The sequence below is a fragment of the Leuciscus leuciscus genome, assembly GCF_965113295.1.
Source record: "Leuciscus leuciscus genome assembly, chromosome: 9".
Taxonomy (NCBI): domain Eukaryota; kingdom Metazoa; phylum Chordata; class Actinopteri; order Cypriniformes; family Leuciscidae; genus Leuciscus; species Leuciscus leuciscus.
In genome coordinates, this window is record NC_138733.1 from 15,547,889 (window position 1) to 15,573,925 (window position 26,037).

The 26,037-nt window shown below is 36.3% G+C and overlaps 2 protein-coding genes across 3 annotated transcripts in view; one reads left to right on the forward strand and one right to left on the reverse strand.

Moving 5' to 3' along the window:
• The window catches only part of LOC309507061 (uncharacterized protein), a 159,247-nt gene that overhangs the window by 54,112 nt on the left and 79,098 nt on the right, over positions 1-26,037 (forward strand). The gene's annotated exons all lie outside the window — the stretch shown is intronic.
• Positions 1-26,037, reverse strand: part of dpf1 (double PHD fingers 1) — a 48,872-nt gene that overhangs the window by 15,216 nt on the left and 7,619 nt on the right. For both annotated transcript variants that reach the window (XM_082181229.1, XM_082181228.1), the window contains exons 2-8: positions 19,077-19,106; positions 14,989-15,149; positions 14,780-14,887; positions 14,043-14,170; positions 12,036-12,125; positions 9,316-9,394; positions 8,409-8,540 (exon numbers count right to left, since the gene is read on the reverse strand). In XM_082181229.1, coding sequence (XP_082037355.1) covers positions 8,409-8,540; positions 9,316-9,394; positions 12,036-12,125; positions 14,043-14,170; positions 14,780-14,887; positions 14,989-15,149; positions 19,077-19,106 — 728 coding nt within the window. The remainder of the gene's footprint in view (positions 1-8,408; positions 8,541-9,315; positions 9,395-12,035; positions 12,126-14,042; positions 14,171-14,779; positions 14,888-14,988; positions 15,150-19,076; positions 19,107-26,037) is intronic.

Consider the following 26,037-nt stretch of genomic DNA (forward strand, 5'->3'; position numbering starts at 1 on the left):
ATTGAAAGAAAATGCATTGCTGTATCGCACAGGCCTCAGTACTTTGACCAGTCAGTGGGCTGAGTTGCATAACAGACCTCAAACAGAACGACACTGTGAAGGGAGAGGAGGATCAGCTTTTGGTGCATAATAAAACCTGATCTATGGTTGCGGTGCAGTCAGTCTGACATGCACACACCCTTACACACAAACCAAGACTGTGAGATACATGGAGACATAGAGCTCTAGTGATGAAAGCAAACAGTGTGATACAGCAGTTACACAAAGAGTATCCTGCATCCCAAAATTAATGCCATTATCACTCCATTCGTTGAATGTGTTTATAAAAGCAAAACTACACTCCACCACAAAATGAAATAAAATCAACACAAAACACACACAAGCACCAGCATGCTGATTCTTTACACAAGACAGTCACAGTGTGACTTTTCTGCTCTCCAACTTTCATTGACGAAATGGAAACTGTAAACATTTGAAAATCAATAATTCTACTGCAGAACCCTGGGATTGTGAATCCAGAACAACCTCATGCAATACATATGATACCAGGCTCTAACACTGAATGATTTTGTACTCTCTGTCCTTATAGTATATGTCCTTAGATATGTGTATATTTGTAAAGAAAAGAAATGAGAGGTCAGGGGTGCAGTAAGCTCTTTTCAGAGGGCACATGCAGAATTTGACTCTGGGCCTCCCATCTGCTTGAATTGAGGACATGTAATAACAACTAATATGTATATGCACGTCATTTGCAAGGTTAGGTCAACTACAAGAAGTAAAAGCATGCATACAAATAGTTTCCAATGCACTGGGGCACTTAATTTCTGATAAGAAACAAAGTCTCAGTTTTCAAATTCTGTGCATTATGTGTATGAAAGTCAAAATGGCGTTTTGACGCTCTTAATTGGTCTTGACAGATCGCTGTAGCGCCTTAGTTTATGCGGCAGTGCAAGTCTTTTTTTCCACTTAGGCAAGGGAGGCAGTGCCTCCTAAAAAATTGGGTGAGAAAAGAACCTATATTACAAAAATAAAACAACGCAAGTATTACAAATTGTGACATTAAAAAGTGTATAAATCACTCGTTTTTCTAAAGTAACAATCTCTAACAGCGACATCAGCAGGTAAAGTTACAGCAGGAGCCTGCGTCTCTCTTGCCTCCCCTGAGCCCATTGACTTTTAACAGACCCCCCTAAAGTGTGTGGTGGGTTTGGAGGGGGGTAATTGAGAATGAATGGGGGAAAGACACGTGTGAGGAGGCAATGTGCTATGATTGGATATGATTGGTTATGGTTTAATATAAATGGTTCACGCAATAAATCCCACCTCGTTTTTGTCAGAAGACTAATGGGAAGACTAATTAAAAAATAAGTAAATAACTCAGCCACTTAGATATTACCGCTTTATGTCATACCAAAATCAAATGTGAAATGTCCTGAAAACATGATGAATGTGTTGTTGTTGTTTTTTTATGTGCAATCCGCTTGGTGAAATTAAAGGTACATTGTGTCTGTGACCAGTGTTTACCAAGCTTGATGACTGATGAAAATAAGTTGACTGTTAGAAAGAAAAGCTGAACATTAGTTCACAAATAAAATAAATTGTTAAAATTTTTACTACAGTTAGTTGTTATGTTGGAATAAATGTAAAAATGCTTAAAAACATTAAATTGATCAGATTTATACTTGGTTTTAATAAAAAAGAACATTAATTACATTGTATAGTTAATGAATATAAAATAGAATTGCTTGGTTTCTCTATTTTTATGTAATGTTTATTTAACCAGGAAAATGTGACAAAATTAAGTCTAACAGGGACATGAATTTACATTTGATTAATACAAAATATATATTTTATAATAATATAATGTATATAATATATACAAAAAAGACTTTGCCTCCTCATTTTAGAACAATATATATAAAAATATATATAAAATACTACACATTTGATTAATTGTTAAAACAAATTGAAAAAAAAAAAATTGGTACTAAACTTTTTTTATACGAGGATGTTTACATGTGAGAAAGAAAGTGAAGAAAAGAAAAAGAAAAGAACAATGAGAGAAAGAAAGAGAAATTTTCATTTTCTCATGCATTTTCCTAAGGCCCCAGTCTAGCCAAACAGCCCTCGGCCCTCTTCTTAATACAGAATAGCAAATGAGGCAGAACGCAGTAAAATACAACACAACTGTCTGGTCTAATATATATGCCAAATCATAGAGAATTCAGCAAGTCTCTCTCTTTCCCTGATTTAATGAACCTCCCTACCCCTCCATCCTCAAACCTAGAGAAACTCCAAACTCCACTGCCTCCCCTCCCTTCCACGCTCTCGATGTACATATAACAACCTATTCTTTATAGAGAGAGTCTGGCTGGCCAGTCTCCATGGCAACACCATCACTAGGCAACGGCCACTGCTCTTCCTGCTTTGTTTCGGAGCAGACAGGAGTGCAACTGTGGCAGGTAGCGACCGGGGCCTAGCGGAGCGCGGAGTGGAGACAGGTAAACTCCTACGAAGAAGTATACTTGAGCTTTTGCCGAAATAGCCAGAGTCTAGCATAAAACTAGACTTTACTTAATTCATTTTTTATATAACGCATTACCAAGGTAGCAACTGTAAAGACAGTTATAATACGCTGCAATACCTGTTAATTTTTAAAGAGTATAATGCATAGCTAAAACATTGTGTTTTCAAAATCAATTAAAAATTTACTCTACTTTTTTAATGTATGTTCTTTGTTTTATTGTGAACTATTTTTTATTGTGAAATATATTACTGGGAATGATTTGTTGTCTTTATTCAAAATGTTGTAACATGTTCTGCTGCTGATGTCACTTAATCTGTGTGGATTATTTGATGTTGTTAATCAGTAGTCAAATAAATGTACTGAATTCTAGAATTATAATGAGGGTATTATACAAGAGAATGTGTATACCAACAAGACATTTAAGCCTTAGAGAAACCTATAACAAGTCTAGTGACATCATCATCACAGTATACAGATTTAAATATGAAACACAAATAATTATAAAATATACCCATTCGTTGTAATAAAGATAAAATATGTGAAACCCCTGTATGGGATTTATGTTACGTCATTCAGTGTTGTTTAAAGTCTCTTTAGGGCATAATGCTATTCGTTGTTTCTTTATTTTAACCAAGATGATTTTTGCCATCAGTTTATTGCAATTGGTTGTTGTGCTGCTGATGATGATAAGTTCAGCCTCCTCTCGTTCCCAGGTGTGCTGATATTCCATTATTATTTGTGCCGTGATTCAGCCTCACAATCACGATTCCTCTCGTACAAACAGCATGAGGGAATTCATCTGAAGAAGGGAGTCATTCCGAGCTTTCAGAGCAGTTTGCTTACCAGCCATAATCACTGCAATTGTCCATAAAAAAAAGAGTATGTGATTACTCAGGTGTGTGTGTCACATGTGGAGGAGAAAAATAAAAGCGAGAAGGGGAAGAGGAAGAGGGAAAAGAAATTTTAGGATTGAACGTAGAACGCAAACAAACAGACAGAAAGAAAGATCAAATCTGACCTTCAATGCAATGAAAAACAACCCCCACTACCATCTCTACAAAAACAAACAAAAAAAAAACTGCTACTACCCCTTCAACTGTCCTCCTGCTGACCGCTTGTCTCCATAAACCTCAGTCTGAATCTCAGTGTACACTCTAACTAGTTTATTTGTCTACTAACAATAGCCAATAATATCCTAATTTTTCTCACAAAAGTAAAGAAGTATTATGGTTAACTAAAACTAAAATGAGATAAAGCTGAAATACAATAAATAAAAAAAAAAAAGGCTCCTTGAAAAAGTTCAACTTAAAAGGTTTAAAAGGTTAGTTCGCATTGATTTACTCACCCTGAAGCCATCCAGGGTGTATATGACATTCTTCTTTCAGACGAATACAATAGGAGTTATATATAAAAAAAAAATGTTCTGTCTCCTCAAAGATTTATAATGGGAGTGAATGGCAGAAGAAAATGTGAAGCCCAAAAAAGTGCATCCATCCATGATAATAAATACTCCAAACGGCTTCGGCTATTCTATTATATAGAAATCCTTAATTTCTCTTCAAAATGGCTAATTCCCGACCAGTGTTTTGTTTTGCTCTTTCCTCTGAGCTTCTGCGTTCATTACGTTGTGCGTCGGGTCAGGAGTTAGTCTTCCACCGTAAATCGATGCGAAGCTAGTGATTATAGTTTATAAAGTTTTAAATATGGGTATTTTCCTTACACAAACGCATGGCTTCACTTCAGAAGGCCTTTATTAACCCCCTGGAGCCATATGGATTACTTTTATAATGGATGGATAAACTTGTATGGTCTTCAATTTTCTCCAGCCATTCACTCCCATTATAAAGCTTGGAAGAGCCAGGACATTTTTTAAAAATATATAAATCCAATTGTATTTGTCTGAAAGAAGAATGTCTTATACACCTAGGATGGCTTCAGGGTGAGTAAATCAAAATATAGTATCTAAAATATAAACACATATAATAGGCTTACCATAGTTAAATGTTAAAACACATTTTGGAAGAAGGATTGATGATGTCTTGACTTAGTGTACCTTTAAATAAATGAAAATTGTTTATGAAAATGAATGTTGAAATAAGAAAACAATTGAAATCAGCTAATTTTGAAAAAAAAAAATGAAAAAAAACATACTCCTGGGACATAAAAGTGTCTGTAGTTCATGAAACACACACTATAAACATTTAGAGTGATGTTATTTCTATTATTTAGAATGCCATTTTGCCACATACAATATAAGACTTAGACTTAGACTTTGAATTCCTTCATTGATCCAGTTATGAACATACTTAAAGAGTTAATCATAATGTTTGGTTTCTTTTCTACATGTAAAACAATGCAACAAATTGTATTTATACTATTATCACACACAATGTAGTGCAATTCAGTTATTTTTTCATGTACCTGTATTTTGTCGTGTTCTGACAAAAAACAGTGTAGTCTGCACTGATTTAAATTTAAATTTGAAAAAGTATTTTATTATAAGAAAGTAGGGTTAAATATATCTATCTATCTATCTATCTATCTATCTATCTATCTATCTATCTATCTATCTATCAAATCCTTGTTTTTATCAGTGTTTTTAGCATTGATAATACTTAACACTGAAGACTGGAGTAATGATGCTGAAAATTCAACTTTGCATCAAAGGAATAAATTACATTTAAAAAGTTTATATTAATATACAAAACAGTTACTTTAAATTGTAATAATATTTCACAATATCACTGTTTATTTTTTGATTAAATACATGTAATTTAAGACATGTTCTCTGACGAAACATTTTAATGTAAAAATTCGCTATCACACAAATCTATCTTGTTTTCTGGATGTTTCAATAACTGGAAAACGACAGATAGTGTAGTCTGCACTGATTTCACTTTAAAATTCAGAAAGAGTATTTTATTGTAAGAAATTAGGGTTAAATCTTCTAAAATGCTGGCTTTTTTTAACAGCCAAACATTATGTGGGAGCAGAGTGCGTGTATATGTGTGTGCGTGTGGGGGAGGATTTTAACTAGAACTCTCAAATCACGAAATCCAATTTTCAGGTGCACATCTAGAGGGTCGACCTCAAATGCAAACAGCGATCCCCCCCCACCCACCATCTACCCCTCTACCCTTTTCCATACACACTGACACCAGACAGCACCCCTCCCCCATGCCCTGCTGGACAGCCCCCAAAACCCCCTCCGTCCGACCAGCAGCACCACAACACTATATGAAAAAGAATATGAGCAGGCATGAATTTTAATGCAGTCACTCATCTCAGCCAAGCAGCCTCACTTCTGCAGTGGAAATAAATAAAGAGGGGGAAAAATACAGAGCACTGATAGATGAATCTTAAATCAAAAGGAGACAGAGGAGAAAGCATAGGCAGAAAGACAAGGGTGGTGCAAAAAAAAAAGAGAAAGCGAGAAAGGGAAAGCAAAAACTAGAAAGGAGAACGAGAGAGCAAGAATGAGAGGTGAAATCTCATCTCTTGGCTGAATAATCTGTCATTCATCAAACTGATAGAACAGAGAGAGGTAGCACAGCTGTAAAACGAAATAACGGCAGAGGATGAGAATTTCGGATTTGGTCTGGCTCCAATTCACCATCTTGAGTTGGGTGGCCCTAGTTATCGTGCCTACATCTACATCTTTCTCTTTTGGTCTAAATATTGCATGAATAATGCATGAATCTAGGTTTCATTAAAACCTCTCTTATTAATAATATCGCTCGTGGTGGAGTATGGGTGAAATGAGAAAACGTACCTTCCTGCAGACGCTCATGTTTGTGCTCTGTCTAAAAATTCCTGCAAAATTGAACACGGCCCTAATTTTCTGCACTTTTCTTTATAACCAGCTTTCGAAACCAAAAAGCCAGTGGCGGTGAGGGGTAAACAGAGCGATGGGCAGGCCAATTCAGCCAAGCACTCAGCCAGATAACTCTGGGAGGCAAATGGGCATGATTTCACAAGGACACTGCAATGAGGTCACTGTTACCTTGTCTTTGTCAGGCAAAAGGCTACAGACTGAACACAACAAAGCCATAAACAAGTGGTGGAAGATCTCGATACTGATACTGTCACATGACTTTAGCATGATACACTGCTAAACAAAGCATTTTCCAAATCTGTATTTTTGTCTCGTTTACCAGTAAAAATCTCAAAACTAAAAATGTATTAATGTAAAACATTTACTAAAAACTAAACATGTGCAGTAAAACTGGAAGACTAATTTTTAACAAATATATCTTGGCTAACTGCTTTTTTTTTGCTTTTTTTTACTTTGTGCTCTAATTTTGTATTTCTTTTTGAAAGAAATAAATAATTTTAAACTTTTATTCAATGAGGACACATTAAATCAATCATTAAAAAATATATCTTTCAAATAACCTTTCTATTCATCAAAGAATCCTGAAAAACTGTATCTTGTTTTCAGGATGTTTAGACATTTTTGCTGAAAAACTACCAAATACTGATGACGAAAACTGCTGTGTGACTCACTGTAATGCATGTGTGAGATGGTTAATACCCTTTTCCACCAAAATGGTGCTGGTGCTCAGGGACGTCTCTCAGAATTTGACCACGTTTCACTGACTTTAGAGACAAACGATGAAGTAACTAAGTTAATAATAATCTTTCCAAAGTCAAAAAATACTTCTTCTTTTTTTCAGATAGGTTGATTTTTTTGCATATCAGAATCAAATCCATTTAATTTGAACAGAAAAAAACACATTAATCTTATTTTTACAAACTCAATCCAAAACATTTTTTTTTAAATGTCTCAGTCCATTGGACTTCAAATCATTATAATCTTTTTGTCATTGGCCATTGCAGGTTTTGGACACTGTAAATGCATGAATATGTAAAAATGCCTCGGGACATCAGCACCGTGGTGAGATGTAACAAAAAAAAAACATGAGCAGATGCAAAATGTCCAGTTTTCCATCTTGTTTTTCCACATTGACAGTTACTATTTATTGTTCTATGAGTAAGTCTCTTGGCATTGTTCTGACTGATTATTTAATTGGTAGCTGAAGTAGATATAGATATTGACAACGTCTCAACAAATGGATCAAATTTCATCATTTGCGAAATGACAAAGCGGACACTGAATCCAAATCGGATTTGTGTGCAGTGTGAATGAACACAAGCTTTGTTTAGAAGTCTTTTGCTTTGTTCATGTCGTGTCGTAATTACCATAATTACAAGATTTTAGTGTGTTAACGTCTTCAGAACCAGATATTTGTTTCTATGGAAACCCATAGAACGCCAAATGGATCCAGGCTTTGATGCTGATGACAAATTACTTAATAACGATGTTAATTCACCACAATGCTTTAAAAACAAAGAAGGAAGAAAACGATTAATATTATTATAATATTCAATATATAATGAATAAAAAATCATAGCAATCAATTCACACATATTTGTAAATAAAATCTTTTTATTTCAGACAGATGGGGAAAATAAAGTGGCTGGAGTAGCTTTGCAGCACAACAAAAGTAGGAACAAAAAAGGACAAAACAGGATGTCAACTGCTGCATTGGGCACTTCCAGTTAGCTTTCTTGGTTATAATGAACGATCTAGTTCTGTCATGAGTTGTTGTTTTGGAAACTTTAAGTGGTATCCCGCCCCTGGTCCCTGGCGATAATGGTGCCTGGTTTAAGACCAGCAGAGTCAATTACGTCCAGGCCAGAAGCACCCTTAATTCATTGGAAATGCGTGGAACAGGGCCAGATTGAACAGCGGCTCCAGCACCAGCACCGGGTCAGTGGAAAAGGGGTATGAGAGTGGGTTAACTGTGTTAGAATAGTTTTACTCTATGGGTTGTGGTATGAGTGTGTAATCCATGGCTGAGGCTGATGCTGGGCTCACGTTTGTGGTTGTTCTTGCGCTGGAAGGGCAGTGTGTGCCGCTCGGAGTCTTCCTCACCCTCCTCGTCTGCCAGGTGTGTGTGAGTGTAATGGTAACTCAAACCTGGACGGTTCTTGTAGCGCTTCCCACAAACTGAACACAGAGGAATACACAAGAAAACAAAAAGACCAAAAAACTGTAAGAATGTGTACAATCTTGTTATGAACAAAAAGTATGAATTATGAGTATCATTATATTTATATAAATTTTTTATTATTGTTGTTATCATTATTTACTGTCAATCATTTTAATTCATGTATTATAATTTAGTAATACAAATTAAATTGTAAATTAATTCAAACTATTATTATAATAATAGCTATTATATACATAATTAGATTGTATTATTATCATCACTAATTTGTTATATTGTTTAATTGTATAATTAAATTTTTATTTTATTTTATTAAATACGTATTATTTTTGTACACTAAAAGCTATTGTATAAATATTTTGTTATATTTATTAATTTATATTATTATTAATTTGTTATAATTTAATAATTACAATTAAATTAACTTCAACTTAAAAATGTATTATATTTAGTTTATTATAAATATAATACATGTTTTTATAAATAAATATTTTATCCATCCTCATTCATGTGTATAAACATTTCCGCCGTTATTGCCCATGAGAAAAGATACAGTTTAAGATAACAGTAGAGAATATTGTCACACCATGCAAGATAAGTCGCCACAATGAAATTTGACATTACAAATCCCATTATCAGGGGAATTGCATTGTACACGTTTAAATGGCTATATGGTGCTATATTTGTAGTTCTACCACTCCTTCCCCAATGCTGGGTTTGGTAAAGAATATAGAGTTATATTCTGTGTTCAGTTGTTTTGTGCATGATACTCACTGTCACACACATATGGCTTGTCTCGATCCTCTAGGGATGCTGGGTCCTGTCTCTTTCTCATCCCCCCAACACCACATGCCTGGACAAAAATTACATGTAAACACACACAAATTAATTTACAGTTGGCGACCAGTCTATTTTACACAGGTGCAGCTAGAAAACCATCGTTATTTTGGCCTTGCGGCGTGGAGCACCCCCCACTTCCTTCATCAAGCTTTAAGCAAATCCTCTTACACAGCATTAATTACACCTAGCACACAATTATCACAGCATCTCTTCTACACACTGCCAGCTAACTATGTGGGGTGTGAGAGATCTTAGAGGAAGAAGTGTGCCCCAATTAACAGCGCAGAAGGTGACAGAATCCAGGGAGTGAATCGGAGACAACCTCGTATGCATTTCTGCTAGACTACAATACTGAAAGTCGCATGTATTTCTGCCAGGGTCGTGCACGGCGCACCATACATCGACATTTAAATTAGCTGAATTTGAATTAACATAGCAAACAGAATGAACAATTGCCATTCAAATTTGATTTTAGAAGTAGAATTCAAATATAATGAAATTCTAAGAAACTGACGTAACTGTAGTTTTAAGTAAAACATTAAATTTTTTTCAGTATGAATTCATGTTTTCATACACATCTTATGCAGAAACATTACACGTTAATAATAATCAACCTTTAGAAATATGTATTTAATTTATTTATACATGTGATCAATTAATTTTCATTTTCTTGACTAAGGTGGAATACGTTCTCTGGAACGTTCCTTTTTTTCCCAGAATACTATATTACATTATGTAATATCAAATATTATGTAATAAATAGATTTACATTTTAATGCCAATATTTATTCTACAAATTTATCTGAAAAAATAATATGGTTACCATATTATATGGTGCCATGTGGCAATTGTTGTTTTGATGGCAGAGAAGTCAATATGTCTAATCAGTTTGTCCAACACCAATTTCTGCATAAAAAAGTATACATTTTTCATGTAAGTTCATGTAAAATTCAGCATATACCATATTTTATTTTTAGTCTTATTTCACTCAAGAACCTTGTTCCTCAACAAAAAATAGCTATCTGTACAGTTTTCCTTCTTCAGTTTGTGGTTATTTCATGGCTAGGCTACTGTAGCTTGCATGCATTTCTGCAGAGAGTCACTTACTATTCAAGTCTTTCATGTATGTGGGGTTATAAATACAGATGAACTTAGCCATGTTTTCAGAGTTCTATCAGACATCAGGTGTTGTCTTTAAAGTGGTATAAAAAGGATGTTTTTCATGGCTGTTGGGAAGGAGCTGCTTTGAATCAACGCAAACCCAGTGGAACGCAATGATGAAAGGTACTCAGGGATCAAACCTGGAGATGTACTAAACAGCCATAATGGATCAATGGCTGATGATGAGCTACAATGGCCTGCTTTGTTCAGGATGCAGCCTTGAAGAAACAGGAATCCCAGATTAAACAAAGACCCTGCAGGGCTCACTGCAAACCTACAGGTCTGCGATATATTAAAACATTCAATTTGGGTTGTGGGTTTAATTGCTACCTAGAGGAGTGGTTCTCAACTGGTCAGTTGCAAGCCAACAATGTATAACAGTTCTGTTCTGACAGGATCACAGACAGAAGGAAACAAAACAATATTAAATGCAAGAAGTATAATGTAAATAACAAATTAATTAATAATAATACATAGTTAGGATAGCAAAGTGGCTTATCAACTTCTAAAAGAAGGCAAAAATGCTTTCAGTATTTTTTGTTGTTTACATTTAAAGGGGACCTATTATGCAAAATCCCGGCATCTGAGCCACTGAGCACACCGTAGTTGAATTTCATTTATGAAGGAAATGTGCCGTTAAAGTGTTATATATTTGCGCAAATCATTTTATGCCGGACTGCTTCACAAACTAGGGTCAGTTCAACGCTGGATTTGCACAAAAGTTGTTATTAGATCAACATGATGGTGCATGCTAGTCGATTAGTTGAATCAACTTAACTCCACAACAACTACTTATATTTATCCACTATCCATTCAGAATTGTACAGTTGCATTATAAAAGTTGTAACTTTTTTCTGAGTCTCTCTATCAGTGTCCGACACTGTTTCGAACATGTAAGGAAGGCTGAACATCGCTTCTGACAATTTCTGACATTTTGGCTGCGTGACATTCTCCATTTTTGTTGTTGCAGGAGTATCCGAAGCACAAGCTGTAAAGGCTCCGCCCTCTTCTGGAAAGAGGGCTGGAAGCAGCAGCTCATTTTCATTTAAAGGGGCACATAAAAACGGCGTGTTTTTGCTCACGGCCAAATAGGGGCAAATTTGACAAGCTATAATAAATGATCTGTGGGGTATATTATGAGCTGGAAATTCACAGACACATTCTGGGGACACCAGAGACTTACTGTCTTGTGAAAAGGGGCATAATAGGTCCCCTTTGAGGCTGTACGCCTAATCAAACTCTAGAAAATATATCTAATAGCATCTAAACTACTAAAGGTATATATGAAAATACAACCCATATACCATATACATTTGGCTCGGAATAAATGAGTTCTTATAATGAGTTCTGAAGCAAAAGCAGTTGAATCTTAGGGCATTGTGAGTAATCAGCCTGCAAAACCTGATGATTCACTCTAGTATTAGTATGATTCATACTAATTAAGTAGTCACTGCAGGTCCAAGCAGAACATGTTATAGCTGCATGTGTTTTACCCGTCCTTTGGTGCGATTCTTGCGTTTGGGAACATCCTCCTCCATCTCTTCCATGTCCAGCTCGTGAGGAAAATCTCCCACCAGCAGCTTCTGTGACCACAAGGAAAGACCAACACATATGAGTCAGCTGTACTGTATGAACAACACTGGGAAATCTGGTGCAGGAAAGAATAACACACTAAAAGAAAATATATATATTGAAAACGTTTTATATTGGTTCACAATAAACATGAGCTTGTAATGGCATTAAGCAATTTGTGCAGGTTTACCCAGCGGACACAGGGTTACAGTTGCTTGAATAAACACACAAAAAAATGAATTATCTAGTTGACAGTATTTTTAACATTTAGGTTACCTTTGTTGTCTTTCTGTGAAATCTCGCAAGCAAAAAAAGTCCATTGTCTATTGTCAATTAGTGAAGTAACTTATGAAGCACAGCTCAAACAGAAGTCACTTTCAAACCAAGCAGCTTTGTGTTGTTGGTCTATGCGGCGAATGCACAGTTAAGTTAAGTTAAGTTAAGAAAGCATCATACTGTAGCAACATGGAAATGTTTGTACAAGCTCTGCAATTAGGAACATCAACATCAAGTCAAGTCATGTCACAATTATTTTAAAAGCACTTTGACTTTATACACTAAAGTTGCTTGCTTTAAAGCAATCTACAGTATTAAACATGAAAAAACAGTGTGTGTTGCTTTCTATTACAACTTAAATTTCTACAATAACGCAGCTGTCCATGTTTTTACTCACGACTGACCTCGACAGACTGAACAGAATAAATGAACCAGAGAAGATTTCCACGTCAAAGAAGGCGGAGTCTCAGAGCCACACCCATTACATAATTACCATGGACCATTTTGAAAACAGCCATTTTGAAATCCTGAAACAAACTCCAAACAAACTTTGATTTGGCCTGAATTAGTTTGAAATGATGTCACACCAGTTCATTCTTCAATTTCGCTTGAAGTATATAAGAGCCTTAACTGTGTTGATTGCCTTAAAAGTGCCCAACTGTAAATGTACTCATAGTATGTGGCTGTGGGAAGTGAACAGAGGTAGCAGGGAGGCGCATAGCTTTTTAACTCCTGCTGGGACCTGAGGCGATACAAGCAGCAGGATCACAGGTCCGCTCTCAGGGGAAGGAGCGCTCTAAAGAGTGACTCTTAATTGAAGTGCTAATTGGTTAACTGTCCACCCCTGGGATAGATGTCATGTTGTGTGCAAAACAGGGAGGGTGATGACACTAGTGAGAGCTCAATCAACTGGCAGGCTGGTTCATTAGGATCTATAAGCATTCGCACGTCAACACGGTCAAAAGTAAGTGCCAGTAAACTCAGAGACGTTGAAAATGAGCATCCGCTCTCCACAAAATCAATACAACAACTTTGTCAAACTTACTAACATACACGGACACACACACACAATAACAAAAATACACTCGCTGTACACTTTGTAGTTAACAACGAAGTGGGGGTGTGTCAGCCCTGCAGGGATTTGTGTTACTGCCAAAAAAGATACAAGTACTACAGAGAAATCAGAAGGGGAGAGAAAGAGTAAAAGAGAGGAAGACGGCAGAAGAGAGCAGACAGAAACTCAGACCGGAGTGTTGAACGTGATTTCACCAAGTACAACATGTTCCTGGATCAACATCTTTGTTGATCCTGGAACAACATTCCAATCAAAATCAGATTTGAGGGACAAGTTTACAGTTTATGTCAAGTTTAGGCTTAAAATCAGGGTTAGGTGCTTCTACATCATCTATCATTTCCTTCTGATTTTAGGGATAAGTTATGGGTTGGGTTAGGTTTAGGATAAAATTTTCAGACACGAATGTTGTTCCATCAACAAAATATGTTGTTTTGTTCCCAACACAAAGGGACAGTGTCTTAGTGTGTACTTCAAGGCTATAGTGTGTAAAATAAACTCTTATCTAGTTGACTGTTGAGTGTGTGGCTACAAAATCTTTCTAGGGGGAACAACTCCATAGTGGAGGAATCTTTCTTACCTGGCATTCACTCATGGGTTCCTCCTCCTTTGTTTCAACTTTCTTATCCAGCAGTTCCCCACTGAGGAGTGACTCCAGCACAGGACCCTCAGGAACACCCCCTTCCTTCTTTAGTGCTGTTTCATAGTCTGAACACACACCGGAAACAATTATTACGCCAAGGCATTTCTACTCAGCTCATAAAACATATAAACATATTAAGCAGCCCAGCTGTTTTGAAAATTGAAACAAGAAGTGTTTCTTGAGCATCAAATCAGCATATTGGAATGATTTCTGAAGGATCATGTGACACTGAAGACTGAAATAATCATGCTGAAAATTCAGCTTTGCATCACAGGAATAAATTACTTTTCAAATATATAAAAATAGAAAACAATCATTTTAAATTGTAATAATATTTCACAATATTACTGCTTTTACTGTATTTTTGATTAAATAAATGCAGCCTTGGTGAGCATAAGAGACTAATTTAAATAAGAGAAATCTTTTAAATCCCAAACTTGTGAAGAATGGTCATTTGTGTGGTTTTTGTTGTTGTTGTGTCTTTTTTCTGTAAAATCAGACTAAGTAGATACCTTAAGTTTCTGTTTTTCTTTCACTGACTGAAAAAAAAAAAGTTTTTAGGGTGTTGAATCAGAAAATACAATTGTACAACATACAAAAAAACAAAAAAAACAGCCCCCTAAAAAATGGATAAAAGATTTATGCGTGTCCTTCTCGTCAACACCAGCTCTCACCGATTTTAAACTCGATGGGTCCAAGACGTGGATCCTCTAAGATGTTTAACCGTCTCTTCTTTCTCCAGCAACGTGCTGGATAGGTATAGAGCTGCCCTGGAGCCACACCTGGGTCAAACAGAACCAGAGGCGGATAGAAACATGGCCTAAACATCCAAAACCTCAAAATCACCTATGTAGTACGATATACTGTACACATAGACACACACCTGGCCCACGATGGGTCTTCTCCATCCATATGTAGCAGTTACTCTGTGCAACGCCTGTTTGGGAGTCGAGGAAGGGCAGGCGCATGGAGCGCTCAGCACAAAGTCGAGCATTATAACTGCGGCAGTGCTCAATGGCCTCGCGGTAAAACTCCTCACCAAGGCTGGAAACAATTAAAAAGTGGAAATGTGTCACAACAAACACATGAATATAAGAACGATTGATTTCACTGCTCAAACAACTAATTAAAAACAATATTTATTATTTAAAGGCCCATGAAATCGAAATTTGAGCATTGAGAAAATTCATATTTAAGCACATACGCATTCAAAATTTACAGTCTCTCTCTTCTGGGAAATTAGAGTAAAAAATATTGATGAGTCATGTTGCGCTAAACAGATTTTTGTCCAAGTAACTTCAAGGGGTCTTTAAATTTTCATCCTTCTATGCAGATAACTCTTTGTACTGACATGCAGGAGGCAAATAAATGTCTTGGCTGGTATTTTATTGGAAAATATAAATTTCATTTCCAGCTCTGTTAGCAACATATCACATGTGCAGTGCAGTATACTGTACAGAATCTCACTCGTGGATAAAAGGGTCAGGTATTAGGAACGGTTGTTTAAAAACACTGCACCATGAGAACTGTGGTGAGCATTAATGGTTCATGTAGGGGGGAGGAAAAGCACGCAGTCAACAGTTCTGTCCTCAAGAGTATGTCTGCATGCTTGAAACTGGTCAGGACAAAAGTACCAGCAGTGATTTTATTGCTGAGGCTGCAGTGAGAAACCTGCTTAGCAAACTGCTGTATTTGTAAAACAATTTTAAGATCAGGGAAACACTTTATAATAACTCATGAATAAGTCAGTAGAAACAGTTATATATTGCTTTAAAGATAAGTAGTTAATTTACATTCAAATTTGCATATATGAAAACATATAACAAGTTTAATGAGATTTCCTAAATTTTGGTGTGGGTGGATGGGAGGCTACCTTGTGAAAAAGTAGTGCACTTGTAGTTTATAAAAAAAAATATATATATATATATATATATATATATATATATATAATATTTTTTTAAACTGTAATTGCTAATAATACAGTATTAATAAAATAAAAGGCCACTCAAGTGTACTTAAAGAGAGTACACTTACATGTTTCTTAACACACTTAAAAAAAGTGCACTTTCTACAGTAATAACATTAATTTTATAACAGAAATGACATTGAACTTTGAAGTATATTTTAGTTTACCATAAATGCTTGTCAGTACATTCAGCAGTACGCTTTTACCATAATTCAAGGACAATTAGAAGTAATTATAAAACTAGCACAGAATGCCAAATGACCAATCAAAATCCGATATTTCAAAGTGAGACGTAATAATGATTGGCAAAGTTATAAATCAAAGTGTCATCGAATTTAGTCAAGATATTCCTTTGATTTTGCTAGTTTATTCAGCATTGAAGGTTATTCTCTAATGTTTTCTCTCTCATTGTTAACACAAGGAAAGATCAAAAGTGCAGAAATAATTGTGGGTGCTTATAAAGTCCTGATAATAGTCTTCTTAACCCTTCTCTGTCGCGGTTGCCTTTTCTTCTTTCTTTCTTTGTGCAAACCGGCTGAATAAATGACAGGTGACTCCCTGCCACGTCATAAGCTATTGTAAAAATGAACCCTATGGAAGTATTAGTGAGGACAGGAGTTTTGGGACACAGTCTGACTGGTTTCTGCTGATGCGCCATCATTTGTTTCATTGAAATCAAAAGCACAGATCTGCAAACAGGAGTGAGAAATGGAGGAAAATTGCATCATGCAACAATGACTGCATCCCTAAAACAAGCCTGATAACAAATTGACAGAGGCTTGAGGTGATGTTGATGCTGTAAGTGTAAATCCATTGTGATTGGTGAACTCATCCATTTCTCCTTGCGGGGGAATGATGAAGAGCCCTGTGGCACAAGACTAACAACTCAGTCAGACTGAAATAAATAACCCTCATTTCTCCAAACAAAATGGCGGCCAGAGCAAAACACATTTTCTATCTAATTTAGACCATGTTTGATTTGGTGGCCACATCTTGGTCATTCAGTGTGGGCTGGAATCAGTCCTCAACATGTGGGTTGAAAAGTCACTAAGTGTGCAGGGGCAGTAAATTACAGTGCATCGAATGTCATGTGTTCAGGTCCACCTGAGAGGAAATATTAAGTCCTGTGGTGAAGTGCTGAGGTTCTCCTTTTTAACACCTCTACACACAGCATACTCATTCTGCGGTCAATCTCACACAATGGACCAGCAATATCTAAAGGTCAGAGAGCGAGTAAAAAACAAAGTTCGGAGCCTCTGTGGTATGTGAGAAATAGTTTTCAGGGTAAGATCTTATTAAATGAGCATTCAAGACTGTTATCGAACAATTTCTGAAAGGCTTTCTGATTGGAGTTTGAATGTTTTAAAGGTCCCATATTGTCAAAACTGAAATTTCCTGGCTTTTTTCATGACAACAGAGGTCTAGGGGCTATGAAATTATCATATAAGTTTCAAAATAGTCAATCACAGACAAATGCACACTGCCTGCATAAAGTAGCTGTGCCTTTTCATGAGCCGTTGTGACTTCCGTATATGTGATGTCAGAACTACTCAGTCACCGCCTTCAGTCACCACCCCCACCAATGGTAGGTCACTCAGAAAACAACAGGCCAATCAGAAGAGAGGCTCATGAATATTAAGTAGACAGGCCAAAATCGACCTGTTCTTGGCAGAGCTCCTGAGAAAGGAGCTGTAACAATATATTGAAATGGTTTTTGGTACTTATACCGCGAATATATATTCAAGGACATCAAAACCTAACATAAAACTTCAGAAAGGTGTACAATATGGGACCTTTAAACAGAATCCTCCATTATGGGCCTCTCCAACAGTTGAAAGGAGTTGGGTGCAAAACAGCAGCTCCCTCAAGAACTTCCTGAATCGGTGAGATAAGGTGGCTTCTCTGTATGGCATAGTTTGTTTTCATATCCCACGAGCACAATGAAAAAGCAATCAGTTATATCTGAAATGTATGGAGCCCCACACATGACATGAAGAAGAGAAAAAATTAAATTATACTGTGGCCACAAATTTGTTCTTACTTACAACTTATTAACATTGTACTAATTTGTTCCTTCAGTTTATCCAAAGAATTCCATCCCAAGATTTATTAGGCCTATTTTGTTCCCTCATTTTAGATAAATCGTGGCCTTGTTGTACTAATTTGATTCATCGTTTTAGTTAAATCATGGCCAACTATCACTCATCATGGCCACTATTTAACTAAATCAAAATTAGTACAACACGACCACGATTAATCTAAAACGAGGGAACAAATTAATAAATCTTGACATGGAATTCCTGGGATGGAAATCATGGGATGGAATTCTTAATTATACAATAATATATTTTTTTTCCGTAGAAATATACATGCAAGCATGTAAATGCAAATACGTGCTGCATTCTCCACTTTGCCACAAGGGGCGCCATAGCATGGATTAGCATAAAATGTCTTCTTCTATAGTCATTTTCTCTTTAAGGTAAACAGCTTTTGTGGAGCAACTGTTTGAAGAGAATCTTAGTCTTGTTGAGCAAGTAAGTCACAGTTACTTAAACTGTCAACGTGTTTATAGGTTCCTCAAATCAATCGATGTTGTCTCAATGAGCCCACTTCTGCTGGTGGTTTAAAGTGTGGCCACACTAGCAGAGTTTCTGCTAAATTTAATGGGCAAAAAAACAAAAAAACAATCAATAGTGTACCAATGTATGAAGCACAGGCACAGCTCAAGCACAGCAACTTTTAAACCAAGCAGCTTTATGTTGGTCAATGCAGCAAATTCACCACCAACTTGAACCCAATGCGAAATCTTAGTGGCAACCTTTTCCGCCCTCAATTGAAATTCCAGATTGTGTGGATTCCTATTGAAATGACCGGACTTTGGCAACGAAATTTCACCAAGGCAATAGTAAATGTGACAGCAATTTAACACTCTGTGTTCTGCGTATGACTATGCACCAGTGAGGAGAAGGAAGATTAGATCAGTGTATTGGATTTAACAATCATACCTGTTTTTTATGACGGTTCCACTTGATTGCCTAAGAAGAGGGAGAAAAAAAAAGACAGAAACAGACATGAGCAGATGCAGAAAATATCTAATTCCAGGCTATGGGAGTTATGTACAATAAAATATAATTAAATAAGATGGAATTCCATTCGACCTATGTTAAATTAACAGAAAAATGACCAAGCATTAATTGCAAAATGCAACACCATTAACTATACAGACAAAGCCTCTTAACCATGGTCAACCTATATAGGTTTTTTCCAATGCCAATATTTAAAGAACAGGATGACCTACTGTATATGACCAATATAATGATGTAATACAATTTAAAGGTATAGTTCACCCCCCCCTGTTTTAGCCAAAACAACCCTGAATCCCATTTTCTTTCATTGTATGGACAAAAAAAACACTGAGATTTAGAAAGAAAGAAAGAAAGAAAGAAAGAAAGAAAGAAAGAAAGAAAGAAAGAAAGAAAGAAAGAAAGAAAGAAAGAAAGAAAGAAAGAAAGAAAGAAAGAGTCATACCAGCTGATTAACAGGCCTGGCTTATATCCGACTCTGAAACTAGGATCGGATACCTTGACATGTTTTCTGACTTGCCACATGAGCAGCATGAAGCAGCGGCATGCAGTTTTACAGCTGACAGGATAAGCAGTTACAGGAATAGCAGCAAACAGAAAACATTTCTTATTGCCTTTTTAACTACATTACTGAGAGATGCATTATTTGCAGTCATTGTATTCGCACTGTATGGGAGCTCCAAAAACATTGGGTATCTTGGAGGAAAGCTGACAGAATGGAGAAATGGGTGAGGTTAGCTAATATCAGAAAAATCAATAAGAGGAAGCAAAAGCCTAAAGCAAACCAACCAGAGTTTGGGTTGTGTGCGGGCAGAGCTGGCCAGGAATGGCATCCACGGGGAAAAGTGTGTATGCCAGTGTGCCATGAGGAAGCGCTTTCACTTCTTTGTGAGTAAAACTATGCTGAGAGGGAGTGAAAGGTCAGTGTGTGTGTGTGTGTGTGTGTGTGTGTGTGTGTGTGTGTGTGTGTGTGTGTGTGTGTGTGTGTGTGTGTGTGTGTGTGTGTCTTCGATTTTAGCCTTGAGATAGTTGATGCTGAGTGTTAAGATTTCACTTTGATCTAACTGACCAATGAAAAAGTACAGCAGGAAAATACACATTAACTTTAGTTTGGTGCCCATTTCTGATTCATACAATATATTTTGTGCACAATACAATAAAAAAAAAATATATATAATATACAGTAATAAATAATATACCATGACATCATTATTTATTAATATACCATGGAAGTAAAATTTTTTGAATAACACCAGAGTTCAAAATGTGCAGATGCTTTATTTATTGCACAAAAAAGACACACACTATGGTGGGCCCTTTTTCATCGACTTTTATTGTTTTTATACTGATGATGAATGATAATATTTTTTCATCCCTTACACAACCCCTACTCTTCAGAAAAAAACATAATTTAAAAAATATATTTTCATATATTTTCATATATACTCATTGATATAATATAATAATCAATGAGTTGATATTGATAATTGTTTCCTTCTATTTATTTTTAAGTGGCAGTCCTTGTCCTACTTGACATGTCACAATTATGCTGGCAAATCCTTCCTGACCCATGCAGATAGAATGCAAATTTTTTCCCCAATAATTTAAAGTAAAAGTGAGTTACTGTGATATAGACTTGGGCACAGACTTGAAAGCCTTAGAAGGAAATGGGTAGTGAAAAAGACACAAATGCAAAGCAACTCACCCCTGAGGTTCAAGCCAATGCTCCCTCCCCCCTCAGCCTCTTTCTAGTCTGAGCACAGAGCCGTCAAGCCCCCCTTCTCCATTCCATCACCTCACTCCTGTGTGTGTGCTAGTGGAACAAGTCTGGCTTTCAGTAATAAGTTGACAGCTGTAGAAAATGGCCGCTCTCAGTTTGTTTGCTTTTTTACACAATCTCATTATATTATACTGTGGCAGTGGCCTTGAAAGCTGTGAAATGTGTCTTGCTGGAAGACGCACGAAAGCCTGCCATATGGAATACAGTCTGAAAGTAGGCCGAACTCTGTGAATTCCAATTTGCTCGATCAACACTGTTCCCTGCAGTTCTTTCTGTAATTTAATCACAATTCTTCATATCATTGGTGACCATTGTTCGACTGTGAATAAGCGGCTATGGATTGCATTAACTCTTTCTTCGCCATTGATGGAATTTTCCGGCAATCCACGTTTTCACTGTTATACTGAATCTTTGGATCAAAACACATGCGAAGAAGAAGCAGAAACAAGTGACAGAAGCATTGCTTATGCACATGTAAAATAGCGCGATCATCAAACATTAAACAGCATATAAATCAAAACTGCCTAATTTTACTGAATGAAATGTTGTCCCAGGATGAGCTATAGGACTGTGAAGCTTTGGGGGTGTTGATGGACTCAATCTACTCTATGTTTTGATCATCATTCTAAATCCAATCCAGACGTAGTCTTTGACAAAAAATTCGATATATTCTGGGTGACATGAAAGTTTTGTGAAAATGATCAAAAATGCTGCCGCAGTGGCGCTGGTTGGCAACTTAAACAAACAAAACTAAACAAAAAACTGGTGGGGAAAGAGTTAATAGAAGTGAGAGACTATGTTATTGTGAAGGAGAATTTGGACAAAACCTTTCAGGCCGGACTTAAATTTGTCAGCATCAGTGACAAATGGACCACAGATCTAATCCGATACATCTGAGGCAATTACTCTTGAATTTTCATTACATTTGAGTTTGCTGCACTGTGTTGCTATATTGGAAGCATATATCAAAGCAAAGGCTAATGAAAGAAAGCCTCCAAATTATAATCTACTCTCTTAAAGCTATTTTTGGTAGCTGCTGCCCGCTTAAAGAGTCCTTTCTGTGCAGCTAAAGCCTTTACAGGGAATTGTCAACATGTCAAATCCTGCAATAAAATGTGTTCAGCATTGATAACGCATGCTTGATACAATATGAATGTGCATGCATGTAATAACCACTTACAATTTACACAAAGAAAGCCAGGCTGACACACACACACACACACACACACACACACACACACACACACACACACACACACACACACACACACACACTTGCTAAACAAAGGAAAACAAGAACCTCAAGAGCATGGTGCCTTTTCACCAAACCAAAAGAGAAGGGGAAAAAAAATAAATGATTGGAGAGGAGCGCTTCGAGCATCCACACTGTCACTCCTGTGCAAAGCTCAACTATGACCCTCAAAAATAGAACATCCTCCAAAATTAGCTCTTCTTCTGCAGCCTATTTAATTTAAACCATGCGAGGAGGCAGAGGGAGATGTTGTCCAAATTTGTCTTGAAACTTACTGGTGTACTCCTCATTATACTCACTACACTACCAGAAAACTCCCTACAGTGCCAATTAGTCTCAATTAACAGTTGTCCTTTTGAAAAGTAACAGAGAGCTCCCTCTAGAGGCTGCACTGTGTCAGTAAAATATCAAACTCCTGTTGAACTACTGTACAGAGACTCCCAGGTGATTGAATGCAAACACACACACATGCTCAGAAAAAAAGAAGAAAAAAACACAATATACTCATTTTAATTTAGTAATTTAGTAACCAGTAACTGTCAGTATAATAAAGATATCATATATGCAATAATCATATAGATTGAAAAATATTGGGTAATAACATTTTATATGCTCCAGGGTCACAGAAAAAAACAGTTTTCATTACTAACAATATCTTAATATTATGTTTCTTAATAGTTTGAAGACTGTAGCTGCACCTACATGAATTGGATACATCATAGTGCCTTAAACTTCTAAAGCATTTTACTTTGTTATATAAAGTATTTATTTTTATTTATTTTTTAACAGTTAGTCTGTGAAAGGAGTCGTTGAACCTAAACCTGTTTATTGTGACATCTTCTCACAATAAACATTACAATTCTACAATTTGTGTAAATGTAATAAGATTACTGGAGAAAGGGTCTACATTTTAAAGAGTGTAACATTTCTCATAACAAGAAAAATAATTATGTATAATACATTATATAAAAAATATATAAAAAATAATGTCACAATTGTAACATTTTTATTAAATTTTTGTTGGATATAGTTAAGATGATCAATACAGTTGATATTAAAAGAAAGAGAATCAAAAGAAGAGCAATTTGATATGATTGAAACTAGTTATTTCATGATATATATGCTAGATAATAATTTATCTAAGATATCTAATAGCTCTCGCGCCCAAAAAAAATGGAAAAAAATAAAAGGGGGATTTTGGCCTTTAATGCTTTTTAAAATGTCATACAGTGTGCCTTATTCATGAACTGTGCCAGATAATCTTTACATAAGCCTAAACTCTACTTGCCAAAAAGTGCAGCGTTAGTACCACAACATCAGATGGTAATACCAGCAGTCCAAGGTACTTCAAAAATACTATGCTGCTTCATTGTAAGTGGATCTTAGCATCACATGTGGGTGTAAGGGACTGAATTTCTGTGGCTGGTGCCACTGATGGTGGAGGCTGACTAATATGTTGATGTGGCCCACAGTATTTCCATGAGCTTAGGATTGTTAAAAGAGGATATTGGCACGCCCATCCCCCATCAGTACTGTAGATTACACTTTGCAATAGCAACCTCCTCGAGCACCTCTCCCTTTTCGTCATCCGCCCCACTACCCCTCCCTCCTCTTTTTCACTACACTACCCCAGTCAAATGATTTATCTCATTTCTTTCTTCATCTGCCTCTCTCCCTCTATAGAAGTGCTGCAACATTTCCTCCAGCCTGCTGAAGACTAGCTTATTGAGGACTGGAAGAACTGCAGCACATTAACTATTGCATAGTCAAAACTCAGCCCTGCATTAGAGGAGGCCAAATGTTACATAAACATTTATGAATCTTATCGACTTGAATTAAAATGCATGCTGATTATGTCGGACAGTGGACAGCCAGTATACTACAACTAAACATTGAAGTAAAGAACGGTGTCGGAGCAATACGAAATGAGTAGTAATATCATTGTAAACTGAAGTTGATGTGTCTGATTTGGTGAGATTTGGACCCTGTTCTGTCACAAGTTTCCATGTGAGGATTGATTTTGCACAAAAAGGTTTAGTCACTAGTTCATCATAATGTTTAACAAGAAAGCTGATGGAAATGTTAATTAGCAATAAAATAAATTGTTTAACTCTAGCTAGCGCATAATTATATATGGAAAAACTTATTTGGAAACACTTTTTTGCGGAGAAAAGGGGCTGTAACGCAAATAACTGTGGTGTCAGTCACATGACATACATGCTTTCACGTCTGTATTTTGATCCCATTAAAGTTGACATGAAATGAAAATTTACCCAAAATTCATTTGCATTATTTTGAACGATTCATGTATTAATTAAATTTTTGTATATATCTTTTTTTTTTTTTACTTTGCAAGTTTTAATTAAAATGTCATTACTTGATTTTCTGGTTAAATTTTTATTTTTTTTACATTTAAAAAAAGTCTTCTTTTTTTCTGATGACGTATGCCAGATAATTTCATCCTCCAATAATTGTGTCCACTTAGGCCACATCCACACGAAGCCAGAGCTTTCCCTATCCGATTTTTTTTTTCCCGTTCCAAAAAAAAAATCCGTAAACACGGCGTCGTCTCAAGAAATATCTGCGTACACACGAAACCACTGAAACCGACTCAAAACGATGTAGTATACATGCCAGACCAGTATGTGGCGCTGTAATATACTAAAATGTACTAATAAAAATACACTAAAAACGGAGAAGAAGACTTAAAGCATGAGCATAAACCTTGCGCGCTGTATACTATGGCTGTATACAACAATAATATTGGGCACAGTAGCTTATTTTTTTCTTTTCTTTTTTCTTTTAACCATAAACCATAAATGTTGCTGTGACTTAACGGTGTCTGACTAGTTGACACTTGGTGTGATGACATCATCGTTTCACAAAATGTACGGATTGGCCGTACACACGAAAAAGCAAGGGCGGCGTTTTCAGATTTATCCACCTTGGGACCCGGTTTAAAAAAATAGCGGTTTCAGTCTCCGAAAACGCCGGATCCGTGTGGACGAAACGCCAATACGATAAAAAATGTATACGTATACAGCAAAAAGCGTCTCCGTGTGGACGGGCCCTTAATCCCCGGCGCTCCACAATCAACTTTAAGCTGGCATTAATTTTTAAGTGCAATGCCCTCATCTCAAAATCCAATCAACAACTGATGGATGGAACCAAGTCTCCACCCTACATTTCTTTCTCTTTTTTTTGACCATCTGTTATACTCCGGTATACGTCACAATACAAAAGTAAACATCTGTCGCTGCTTCTGTTTCATCGTGACTTTAAGCGTCATTTCTCTGTAGTGTTCAAGGGTGCGTTGAATCTTTTCTGACTTCATACACAGTAGGCAAAGACAATTCTTTAAATCAGAGCAAGTTAATTATTTATCCATTTGATGAAGAAATGATTAGGAAGAGAAAATTACATTTGAAATTTTATACATTTGAACATTTGAAAACAAGTTGCATATGACATATAGAGCGCTTACATGCAGAACAGCACAGTTGCTTGCTTCACATTAAAATGTCACCAAATGCAGCAAAATGTTAGTATTTATAAGTTTATTAAATATTCCAGCTCATATGAATTTGTCTATGAAAAATGTGTTAAACAAAGTCAATGGATTTACCCTCAACCACTATCAGTGGAGAATTCATTATAGTTCACCAAGCACAAATCCAAGGATGCAAAAAGCAGCATGAAATTACTTCCATATTCATCAGTATCACCTCAGAGAAGAGTTTCAGTTTTAAAAAGTGTCAAAATATCTCATTTGCATGCAGAACCAAATGAGCTATTTGAAACGTACTCGCCGAAAGTGTTAATGCTGAAGATGCTCATTGAATTTTCAGAGA